The 12,330-nt window shown below is 46.3% G+C and overlaps 1 protein-coding gene and 1 long non-coding RNA gene across 8 annotated transcripts in view; both read left to right on the plus strand.

The window, feature by feature from the left end:
* bmpr1bb (bone morphogenetic protein receptor, type IBb) overlaps nucleotides 1–12,330 on the plus strand; it is a 129,528-nt gene that overhangs the window by 81,873 nt on the left and 35,325 nt on the right. Inside the window, exon 3 of one of the 2 annotated variants that reach the window (XM_052525804.1) lies at nucleotides 6,117–6,411. The exons of the other annotated variant lie outside the window; for it this stretch is intronic. Within the exon in view, the coding sequence (XP_052381764.1) occupies nucleotides 6,324–6,411 (88 nt within the window). The 5' untranslated portion in view covers nucleotides 6,117–6,323. The remainder of the gene's footprint in view (nucleotides 1–6,116; nucleotides 6,412–12,330) is intronic. 2 annotated transcript variants of the gene reach the window in all.
* On the plus strand, nucleotides 9,432–11,685 carry LOC127931846 (uncharacterized). Of its 6 annotated transcripts, none has more exons than XR_008143252.1 (4): nucleotides 9,432–9,534; nucleotides 10,599–10,656; nucleotides 11,128–11,185; nucleotides 11,244–11,685. It is a non-coding gene; the product is annotated as an uncharacterized LOC127931846 (long non-coding RNA). The 6 variants fall into 6 exon arrangements; XR_008143253.1 differs by having other exon boundaries at nucleotides 11,302–11,685; XR_008143256.1 differs by lacking the exon at nucleotides 9,432–9,534 and adding an exon at nucleotides 9,936–10,067.

A 12,330-nucleotide genomic window follows, 5' to 3' on the forward strand; every position in this document is an offset into this window, starting at 1 on the left:
GAAATAAGAAAGTGTATTTAAAAGAAAAGAAAAGAGCATATTTTTTAGTTTATTATGTTACTAATCTTTTTCTTAGTAGGAAAAGCAATGCTTCCCCGCAAGTGGTCATATGCTGAATTAATTTATTTGACAAGGTAAGTGTCATAGAAACTGCAGAATGTGACCTTTCTGATACTATATAGAATCAAAAAGTTTTACCTGAATGTGACTCTGAAAGAGGATTTGATAAAGTGATGCTCCTTTCCCTGCATTTGTTAATTATAAGATGCTCCCATCTCTTCTTGTACAATTTCACAACTGATCTTATTATGTGTGATATTGTTTAGGTGGGCCAGCTGCGCAGGCTGACTTACATTTTTTGTTTCCCTTTTGCATTATCCTAAAGGCCTACTGCAACACAGCATGTTTTCATTTCCCTTACAGTACATTTGATTAGTAATAGAGTTACAGTAAATAAAACAGTCCCGTAACAGCATCTTTTTACAAAGTCAAATGTCAAAGACAATGGTATCAACTCACAAGGCGCACGGTCAAATTATTAACATGAGCGCCAACGCTGATAAATAGGCATAACACAAACTCATCATTACACTATTGTCTTTCTAAATGAAATCAACCTCTTCACCCTCAGTATCATGCAGTTAGGCCTCATTTAAATTCAATTGTGAAGTAAGGTGCACAATTATCGCCCATCCGTCCATTTGTCATTCATTCAATGAGGAGAGAGAGACGCATTAGCGCCTGGCTGGGTACCGACATCCTACAGCACATTGTCTCAGTGGGTTAAGTTAGGAATAGGAAAACAACTGGTTAAACGTCTCTAAATTCTTCTCTGTGGTTTCAAAATTCAGACAAATTAGCAATGTTTGTACTTTACATTTATGAAACGTCAGGGAAGCAGCAGGACAAAGCTTTTTTGGGGGGATTGATTTCTTTTATTTATCAAATCAAACGTCAGAGGCCGTTGGCCTATGGCGCTTCTAGTGTTAACCAATCAGGAATATTTAAGTAATACACTACTACGTTTATGTGTAGTAAAAGTAGCCTGAGACATAGTCATGTCATAATTCACAGTAGACTAGGGCCACGGTGTTTTACAGTTGCAGGGAGGATCGCCATGCTACACTACTGTCTACAGAAACCCTATGAGAGCATGACTCACTGTAGTGTCTCGCCCAGCCTCTTCCCCTGGGCTGCAGAGGAAATCTGTCTGCTCACCCAACATAGTGTGTGATTCATGTTTTATAAATGCTGACCAAACTGTAATTATTTAAGTCATTGTTTTAGCCACAGAGCAATTACGCGGATGAATACAAAAGAAAAACTGCAATTTCTTCCTCCAAGTCTCATGGCTTTTTTTTGGTGGGGCTGTGTAACCCATTCCATACCATTTGAGGACCAATGACCCACATAACTCCATTAGCAGTTACGACATGATCTAATACCGGGGTTTACCTTGTGCCTTCTTGAATTGTTGAAAAGTGTCTGAAATGACGCCCTTCATCCTCTAGCTTTGAACACCTTTAATGAATGCTTATTCAGTGGTGAAATAATAGCCTTGTTTTTTTTTCTCTCGGGGGTTTGTATTGGAAGCTTGGCGTTAACATAAGCTTTGTGTAGTGAGGGAAGAGGGAACTGTGCCTGGCCAGGATCATTGTGTGTGCAGGTGAGATGTTTATGAGCACCAACCAACATCATGACGTTTATACAGCTTAGTGTAGGACTGCAGGCATTCAGCTCACAGGAACAGTTTGGGCCTGGGCCCCTGTCTGTCAGTCAGTCAACGCCCACTACACATTCCACTGACTTATAAATCATGCATCTGCATGGAAGTCTTGATGCAATTACGCAATAAACTGACACGTAGATCATACACCAGGTACGACCTTCAGTTAGAACAGAGAGATCTTCATATTTTGAGCTTTGGCTCATAAATGTATCACTCTGTCATTATTGACTTGCATTGTGAACATTTGCCCGTAGATGTCTCTTCTAACTGATACAGGACATAGTAGTTTACATTTAGCATAATTGTTTTCCCAAAACCATTTTCTTGGATTGTATTTGACATCGGTGGCTTTCACTTTTATTTTCAGAAATGACAACTGTAAAAACTCTGCTGTCCTTCTGTATACTAAGACCTTGTTCCTCGTTCCCTTTGTGTTTTCAACTCAATTGTGTTTATCTTTCATAATGGGCAAAGGCAGAATGAAGTCCAGCTGACATTGTTGTCCTGCTAAATGGGTTTGTGGAGGAGCCTTATCCATTCGCATCTGCAGCAATAGGAATGATTGTGAGCCTGTGCTTTCAGCAGCTCCCCATGTCTTCCCTCCCTCACAGAGAGAGAGAGAGAGAGAGAGAGAGAGAGAGAGAGAGAGAGAGAGAGAGAGAGAGAGAGAGAGAGAGAGAGAGAGAGAGAGAGAGAGAGAGAGAGAGAGAGAGAGAGAGAGAGAGAGCCTTGCTGTGACAGTCTTTTACTTTACTTGAATAAACTTTTTCCTTTCTTTCTTCTCACTCAGCATTCTTCGGGACTTCAAAGCTGGAATCGGAGCAGAATCTCTGAGCTGTCCCATTGTGTGACTCTTGCATATTCATAAGGCTCTTTCTTTCTTCTCATTCTCGACGAGACTCTGCTAGAGAGGAGAGCTGTGAGCTAGAGAGAAAGCAGCGGCTCCTCTGGACTCTCCAAGGAACCAAACCACTGAGTATGTGCATGGAGGGTTCACATTCAAATGTGATTCACACGTAGTGATTTATAGTGTTGGGCCACACAATGATGCTGCTGCTTCTGTCATGGCTATTGTGTTGAATTGCCAAAGCAGGTGGATACGTTTTATAACAAAAATGGAACATTATTGGTTTGCCGGGTAACAAACGTATTCCACAAACCTGGCTACCACATTTAATTGCCCTAATTTTGATGCTAGCTAACTGACAAGGTAGTTAATTAATGGCTAATATCTCTATAGAGAAGCCAGCAGTCTGTGTGAGAGAGGGAGGTGGGAGCTGGCTCACAATAAGGAAGATGTCAGTGTTCTCAATGTGAAATGAGAGATGAAGTTGATGAGCGAGGGAGGAAGTACGTCTCACTGTCTGGCCCAGGGATGAACGTGATGTCATGCTCCTCTCTATCCCTTGCACCCTGATTGGGCTCCCTGCTCCAGGCAGCTGTGTTGCCACGGTAATAAATGGCCCTCGAGCCAAGATTCTCTGACATCAGGTTTAACCACTGCGCTCTCTCCATTTCTCACAGAGCCCGGGGTCAGTGTGGCCGACGGCGGAACATTGCTCATGACAGGCATACCTTCGCTGGCCCATCGTAATTCCATCATCTGTGTTGTTGTCACAGCTTTTCCTTTCACGTCTTAGTGGTGAGGTTTCTGTGGTTCTTCCTCACCATTCCTCTTGCAGTATGATGAAAGGTGTTTTTGCCTCAACGTTTTCTCTTCAAATTTCGAGTAGCTTGGCTTATTTTCATGCCACATTAACTGCTAATATATATATATTTTTTTACAAATGTTCTCAAAGAACATATTTGTGGGTGGTAGTGATAACCAACAAAGACACCAAGTACCAGCCAAATGAGTCATGCTGTTGTATACAGGTGCTTTGCATGTCTCAACAAACACAGCTAATAATAGTGTGGTTTTCTGAAACCGTCAAGGTGCTGACTGATTGTTCTTCTTAAGATGGCCGCATGCTTCGGGCCCCACCAGTCAAAACAGTTTGGAAACGTTTGTGCACATATTATGATGATTATAGTAGCCTGTGACGTTTTTGATGATGTTGGACTTTGTTGAAGTTTTTGGGGGGTTGTTCAGGGACACACATTTTTTTCTCGAGGCCGGCCGATATTCGGGAGCCAAAGTCTACACCCCTTCGTCCGTGATTGGTCAACTGTAGGGATTCTTCAATAAAGTCTTTGCTGTCATTGAACGAGAGAAGACTCATTTTCATGCCCATTTTTTTTTATAGAGAAATACTGCACCAAACTATATCAAACTTCGTTAGATATAAAATCTCCTCAGCAAAAATGTAAAAATTAAGTACATATTTCTTGAGTCATCTTAGATTAATCTAGACTATTTTGAGGAAGTGTATACTGGCTACGGCGTCCCAAATTTTCAAACAGTACTGTTGATGCATTTTTTGCGTTTTTACACTCATTCGGTTCGCCTACCCGACTTCGGCTAGCTGTCAACCGAACTGTATCATGCTGGTGTCTTTAGGAAACCTTAGCAACAGACGGAGCTGTATGTAACAAGACTTGAAAAGTAGATCTGCGGTTTGGAGCTCAAAGGAGGAATCAAGGCGACTTTTGGCTTAGTGAAAGGCGGGAAGGATAGAAAGGGTTAATTTAACCACATTTCAAAATCCCCCACCCTGCTAGCCCACCCCCCACTTCCACAACCCCTTTATCTGCCTGACTAGACCCCCACCAACCATCCCCACCAGCTGCGCCCCCCCCCATCTCTCTGGGTCTTCGCGGCTGCTTGAGCAGGACAGGGGGAAACCATGCTGGGCGTTTGATGCAGCTCCGAGGGGGTGTGTGAGGTGCGCTGACCCGTTCACATCTCTCCCCATGCACTCATGCTCCAGGGAAAGTAGACTTATCACATTTAATCCAGAGCACGGTGCAAATCAGGAGTGACAGACAGACGTACAGCCTTCCAGGGAAAGAGCCCCAGACTACAGACCCTGTCTACTGCCCTCTTGTCCTGTCTCCTATCCTGGCTGGGAGAGAAGTGGATTCAGGGTGTTTGTCCTTATGGAGGCACAGCAGGTGTGGAAGACCAGGATCCCATTTGGTTGGTTGGTTGTTTCCACTTTCACATGGTTGATTTTCCTTTAACCACTAATTGGCCGTTGTTATTGTCTTTATTTGGGAGACCACTCACCCCACCATTTGGGTCGTTCCTTTCTTTTCTCTTTTGGGGAAACACACACCCTCCACCAAATCACGCTTTAGAATGGCATGGTATGGCATTCTGTCCTGTTGCACCATCACATCGCCGCTAACTGTTTTGAGGGGCACTCTAGCAAACTTGATGTAATCTTGGTAATAGCTGGGCTAATCCTCTTAAGGTTGTAACCCGCAGAAAGTCTTGTGCTGCCTGATGGAATTTGGCCAAATTGGGAGGTTGTGTGTGTGTGTATGTTCGGGTGGATTAGTGAGAGAGAGGAGGCGTGTTGCTGCCCGGAGGTGTGGGCGGTAATCACCTGACGTGTGAAGAGCTTTTGTGAGTAAGTGAGTATGTATGTGTGTATGAATGTGTGTGTGTGTCTGGTCGTCCGCGTGTGTTTCTATCACACTTTGCATTCTGCTTTGTAACTGGTCTGTGATGAGCTGTCACACAAACAGGAGGGCAATTGCTGTCCTAAACCTCAGAGATATGTAGAGATTAGGCTTGGGCGGTATAGCGTTCAGTTCCAAAATCAAGATCCCTGCTGCCTAAATTTGTTTTGTGCGTGAATGTTATTGTTTTTTCAAATGTTTTTGTTTTGTTTTGTTTGGAAAGATATAGCACCCCTTGTGTGCACTGTCAGTAATACCGTATACCCCGGTATGGTACAGGAACAGGATGATGGTATGTCAATCTGGATATGGTACAACCATAGCAAAGATTCATCCATCTGCACTTCCCACAGTGGATGAAGTAGCGACAACACATTACTTTGAATCATGCTCGTGGATGAGTTCTGGCGACCAGACTTCTCTAATGCACATCTATGAGGAACAATCTTACTTCCCTCTCATCCTCTCTTTCTCTCTGTGTGTGTATGTGTGTGTGTGTGTGTGTCTGGCCCTGCCAATGTCTTCCTTTTTGAGCGGCGAGTGTATGTGTTCATATGTGTGTGTGTGGGGGGTCCAGGCAGGCTCAGCTGTTCTTTTGTTGTTCGCCCCACGAGGTGTTCAGAGAAAAGGCTGACCAAACAGCAGAGCAACTGAGTAACACCCTCCTTCCCTCCTCCTCCTCCCCATCTCTCTCTCTCTCTCTCTCTCTCTCTCTCTCTCTCTCTCTCTCTCTCTCTCTCTCTCTCTCTCTCTCTCTCTCTCTCTCTCTCTCTCTCTCTCTCTCTCTCTCTCTCTCTCTCTCTCTCTCTCTCTCTCTCAGGCTGTCACTGTGTAGCGCTGGAGGCTGCTGGGTGGCTGTGTGTGGTGGGGAGTTCCTGAGATCGCAGAGAAGAGAGAGGGGGACTAGCACTTACTCACGTAGAGGCACACACTCGCGCACACACACCTTCTCAGTGTAGCGCCGGGTGCAGCCGTGGTGCCAGCTAGCGTCTCAGGGATTGTGCGTGCGGTTGTACAGTACCACAGGATGATGGTGGTATGGTTGCCGTGGGGATGGGCATGGAGGACTGTACTGCTGGTGACTGGACTGGCTTCACTGAGCCCGGGGACTAATGGTGAGTAGCTTAATACTGGACTATATCTCTCTCTGTACTACGGGACTCTGTCCATCTTTCTCTGTTGATGGACTCTGGGACTGATTTTGAAGAAACTACAGCATGGTCTATATTTAATTTGTTTTTAGTACTGTATCTGATTGTCTTCTGGTGGTTTTCACAACTGATATATCCAAACGCAGGTTTTTTGTGCTGCCAAGACTTTATATAGTATATCTAATGCTTAGAGCAGGGTTTCTTAAACTATGGGTCTGGACCCAAAGTAGGCTCTGGGCATGTGAAAGGTGGGTTTTGAGCTGAGAATCACCCCGATAAACCAATATATTCTCTATCTTCTTCTGTTCATCCACCTGGGTCGTTAATAACTTATCCTCTTTTTGTGATGCCTACCTAGCCTAGTGGCTGAGTACTGTAGTTTTAGTCACTTTGAGCAAAGGCATGATTTCACAAACTGCAGGCATGTTTACTGCGTGTATTGTTGGGGTGAGGAGGAGCAGAGACTCACTGGGAGGTTGGTGGTGGGTCTATTTTTTGCCCAGCGGTATTTATGATGGGGCAAAGCTATTATGATCTCCACCGGGTCTAGCATGTGAGCAGTCATCTGCCCCGTCCCCCATCCTGCCCCCCTCCCTCTGCTCATGTTTTGAATTGTTTTAAGATGGACAGCCAGTTGTCATTTACAATGAATGGCGACAGTGTCATGGTGTCCCATAAGCTTTGTGATGGACTGCAGGGGATCCACGGCTGGAGGCTCGGCTGGGGAAGATTCCTCTCTTTGTCATCTGCCCTGTTTCAAAGGCTCTCAACTGAGAGAAAGAGATTGATTATGTGGAGTTAATCATGGATGTTTGCATTTGTTTGCACCGAGCAACAAGTGTCAATCATTTCAAGCGAACCTAGTTTACATAGACTTCATTATACTATAGCTGGTGTCTTTTGTATGGGAAGGATTGGTTTTATTTAGCCATAACTGCTGTTGTTTTTCCATTTTCCATGGTGGTTCATTTTGAGATAGGTTTGACCTGTGCCGAAGTGTTCAGTTGTCACACACTTGTTAAGAACACAGTTGGGCGACAAGCTGTAAAACTAATCTCCCACTCTCAAAGGAGCACATACACACGCACGCACCCCCCTCACCTCTAAAATAGCTGTGACTGTCTTGGTTCATTGAGTTTGTCTTTGGGGTAAATTTATTTGAATTCAATCACTTTTTGACAGCACCCCTTTCGGTTTAAATGAAACCTTCCATACATATTTTCCCATTATAGAAGGGATCAGAAAATTATTTTTAGAGCTGAATGCCAAAACATTCATCAGTTGACCGATTTGGCGTACCCCACCCTACCATGAGACATCCATCCATGTCCTCATCACTGGAAAATATAAACGGTTGAGATTGATATCATTTACAAGCTTACAAACATGTTTTTGAAACTATTTTATTATCGATAAATGACTAAAGTGTCAAATGTAAATCGTTTAAATTAAATTGTAAAAAATCATAACCTTTAACGTCAATTATTTAAAAGCTCATAAACTCAGGTTCCATGTTTGCATGTGTTGTAGCTTAGAACCATTTTTACATCATGTAAGGCTTTTGTGTTGTGCTCGTCATTGTTTGAAACACAACATGCTCTAGAACACAGGGTGGGTAAATGTTCTACCATTTGAAATTTTAAATGGTACCACAAAGACAGCTGGAGGTCCACACCCAATGAGATGGAAAAAGATATATATATATATATATATATAGAGCTGTGAAAAAGCATTTCCCCCTTTCTGATTTTCTCTATTTTTGGATATTTTTGATACTGAATGTTATTAGATTTTCAACCAACACATAATATTAAATCAAGGGAATCTGAGTTTACAAATGACCCCAAAAACGAATAGTCTCTCCCATTATTCCTGCAGAAAACCAAAGAATGCATTCCACCATGAGAACCTTATACCAACAGTCATGCATGGTGGTGGTAGTGTGATGGTTTGGGGATGCTTTGCTGCCTCAGCACCTGGACAACTTGTCTTTATAGAAGGAACCATGAATTCTGCTCAGTAGCAGAGAATTCTACAGGAGAATGTCAGGCCATTCGTCTGTGAGCTGAAGCTGAAGTGTAGCTGGGTCATGCAGCAAGACAATGATCCAAAACACACAAATCAAGTCTCCATGAAAATGGCTAAAAAGCAACACATTTGAAGTTTTGGAATGGCCTAGTCAAAGTCCAGACCTAATCCCAATTGAGATTGGTTGCGGCAGGACTTGAAATGAGCAGTTCATGCTTGAAAACCTACAAAGGTTGCTGAGTTAAAGCAGTTCTGCATGGACAAGTGGGCCGAAATGTATTCACAGCAGCGTGAGAGACTGATCAACAACTACAGGAAGCGTTTGGTTGGAGTCATTGCAGCTAAACGTGGAACAACCAAGTTATTGAATGTACGGGGGCAATTACTTTTTCCCACACAGGGGCACTGGGTGATGCATAACTTTGTTTTGACATAAATGAAACAAGTATGTAATTGTTGTGTTATTTGTTCACTCAGGTTCCTTTTATCTAATATTAGGTTTTGCTTGAAGATCTGATAACATTCAGTATAAAACATATGCGTTGTCTTGCCTGTGTGCTTGGGGTTGTTGTCCTGGTGGAAGGTGAACCTTTGCCCCAGTCTGAGGTCCTGTGTGCTTGGGGTTGTTGTCCTGGTGGAAGGTGAACCTTGTCCCCAGTGAGGTCCTGTGCTTGGGGTTGTTGTCAGTCCCCAACTGAGGTCCTGTGTGCCCAGTCTGAGGAAGGTCCTGTGTGCTTGGGGGGTTGTTGTCCTGATGGAAGGTGAACCTTTGCCCCAGTCTGAGGTCCTGTGTGCTTGGGGGTTGTTGTCCTGATGGAAGGTGAACCTTTGCCCCTGAGTCCTGTGTGCTGGGGTTGTTGTCCTGATGGAAGGTCCTTTGCCCCAGTCTGAGGTCCTGTGTGCTTTGTCCTGGGGAAGGTGAACCTGTTGTCCCTGATGGAAGGTGAACCTTTGCCCCAGTCTGAGGTCCTGTGTGCTTGGGGTTGTTGTCCTGATGGAAGGTGAACCTTTGCCCCAGTCTGAGGTCCTGTGTGCTGGGGGTTGTTGTCCTGATGGAAGGTGAACCTTTGCCCCAGTCTGAGGTCCTGTGTGCTTGGGGTTGTTGTCCTGATGGAAGGTGAACCTTGCCCCAGTCTGAGGTCCTGTGTGCTTGGGGTTGTTGTCCTGATGGAAGGTGAACCTTTGCCCCAGTCTGAGGTCCTGTGTGCTTGGGGTTGTCTGTCCTGATGGAAGGTGAACCTTTGCCCCAGTCTGAGGTCCTGTGTGCTTGGGGTTGTCGTTGTCCTGATGGAAGGTGAACCTTTGCCCCAGTCTGAGGTCCTGTGTGCTGCTTGGGGAAGGTGAACCTTTGTCTGAGGTCCTGGTGGAAGGTGAACCTTTGCCCCAGTCTGAGGTCCTGTGCTGGGGTTGTTGTCCTTGGGGTGAACCTTTGCCCCAGTCTGTCCTGTGTGCTTGGGGTTGTTGTCCTGATGGAAGGTGAACCTTTGCCCCAGTCTGAGGTCCTGTGTGCTTGGGGTTGTTGTCCTGATGGAAGGTGAACCTTTGCCCCAGTCTGAGGTCCTGTGTGCTTGGGGTTGTTGTCCTGATGGAAGGTGAACCTTTGCCCCAGTCTGAGGTCCTGTGTGCTTGGGGTTGTTGTCCTGATGGAAGGTGAACCTTTCTGCCCCAGTCTGAGTCTGTCCTGTGTGCTTGGGGTTGTTGTCCTGATGGAAGGTGAACCTTGCCCCAGTCTGAGGTCCTGTGTGCTTGGGGTTGATGTCCTGGTGGAAGGTGAACCTTTCTGCCCCAGTCTGAGGTCCTGTGTGCTTGGGGTTGATGTCCTGGTGGAAGGTGAACCTTTGCCCCAGTCTGAGGTCCTGTGTGCTTGGGGTGTGCTTGGGGTTGTTGTCCTGATGGAAGGTGAACCTTTGCCCCAGTCTGAGGTCCTGTGTGCTTGGGGTTGTTGTCCTGATGGAAGGTGAACCTTTCTGCCCCAGTCTGAGGTCCTGTGTGCTTGGGGTTGTTGTCCTGATGGAAGGTGAACCTTTGCCCCAGTCTGAGGTCCTGTGTGCTTGGGGTTGTTGTCCTGATGGAAGGTGAACCTTTGCCCCAGTCTGAGGTCCTGTGTGCTTGGTCCTGGGAAGGTGAACCTTTGCCCCAGTCTGAGGTCCTGTGTGCTTGGGGTCGTTGTCCTGGTGGAAGGTGAACCTTGCCCCAGTCTGAGGTCCTGTGTGCTTGGGGTTGATGTCCTGATGGAAGGTGAACCTTTGCCCCAGTCTGAGGTCCTGTGTGCTTGGGGTTGTTGTCCTGATGGAAGGTGAACCTCTGAGGTCCTGCCCCAGTCTGAGGTCCTGTGTGCTTGGGGTTGTTGTCCTGATGGAAGGTGAACCTTTGCCCCAGTCTGAGGTCCTGTGTGCTTGGGGTTGATGTCCTGGTGGAAGGTGAACCTTTGCCCCAGTCTGAGGTCCTGTGTGCTTGGGGTTGATGTCCTGATGGAAGGTGAACCTTTGCCCCAGTCTGAGGTCCTGTGTGCTTGGGGTTGATGTCCTGGTGGAAGGTGAACCTTTGCCCCAGTCTGAGGTCCTGTGTGCTTGGGGTTGATGTCCTGATGGAAGGTGAACCTTTGCCCCAGTCTGAGGTCCTGTGTGCTTGGAGTTGTTGTCCTGATGGAAGGTGAACCTTTGCCCCAGTCTGAGGTCCTGTGTGCTTGGGGTCGTTGTCCTGATGGAAGGTGAACCTTTGCCCCAGTCTGAGGTCCTGTGTGCTTGGGGTTGATGTCCTGATGGAAGGTGAACCTTTGCCCCAGTCTGAGGTCCTGTGTGCTTGGGGTTGTTGTCCTGATGGAAGGTGAACCTTTGCCCCAGTCTGAGGTCCTGTGTGCTTGGGGTTGTTGTCCTGATGGAAGGTGAACCTTTGCCCCAGTCTGAGGTCCTGTGTGCTTGGGGTTGTTGTCCTGATGGAAGGTGAACCTTTGCCCCAGTCTGAGGTCCTGTGTGCTTGGGGTTGTTGTCCTGATGGAAGGTGAACCTTTGCCCCAGTCTGAGGTCCTGAGTGCTTGGGGTCGTTGTCCTGATGGAAGGTGAACCTTTGCCCCAGTCTGAGGTCCTGAGTGCTCTGGAGCAGGTTTTCATCAAGGATCTCTCTGTACTTTGCTCCGTTCATTCCCTCGATCCTGACTAGTCTCCCAGTCCCTGCCACTGAAAAACATCCCCACAGCAGGATGCTGCTACCACCACGCTTCACAGTACGGATGGTGCCAGGTTTCCTCCAGATGTGACGCTTGGCATTCAGGAAAAAGAGCTCAATCTTGGTTTCATCAGACCAGAGAATCTTGTTTTTCATGGTCTGAGAGTCCTTTAGGTGCCTTTTGTCAAACTCCAAGTGGGCTGTCGTGCCTTTTACTGAGGAGTGGCTTCTGCCTGATTGGTGGTGTTGCAGAGATGGTTGTCCTTCTGGAGGGTTCTCCCATCTCCACAGAGGAATTCTGGAGCTCTGTCAAAGTGACCATCGAGCTCTTGGTCACCTCCCTGACCAAGGCCCTCTTCCCCTGATTGCTCAGTTTGGCCGGGCGGCCAGCTCTAGGAAGAGTATTGGTGGTTCCAAACTTTTCAATGCTGCAAAAATGTTTCGGTACCCTTCCCCAGATTTGTGCCTCAATACAATTGTGTCTCGGAACTCTATGGACAATTCCTTCTACCGCATGGCTTGGTCTTTGCTCTGACACGCATTGTCAACTGGGGGACCTTTGACAGGTGTGTGCCTTTCCAAATCATGCTCAATCAATTGAATTTACCACAGGTGGACTACAGTCAAGTTGTAGAAACATCTTAAGGAGGATCTATGGAAACAGGATGCATCTGAACTCAATTTCGAGTC

The sequence above is a fragment of the Oncorhynchus keta genome, chromosome 9, assembly GCF_023373465.1.
Source record: "Oncorhynchus keta strain PuntledgeMale-10-30-2019 chromosome 9, Oket_V2, whole genome shotgun sequence".
In the NCBI taxonomy this organism is placed as follows: domain Eukaryota; kingdom Metazoa; phylum Chordata; class Actinopteri; order Salmoniformes; family Salmonidae; genus Oncorhynchus; species Oncorhynchus keta.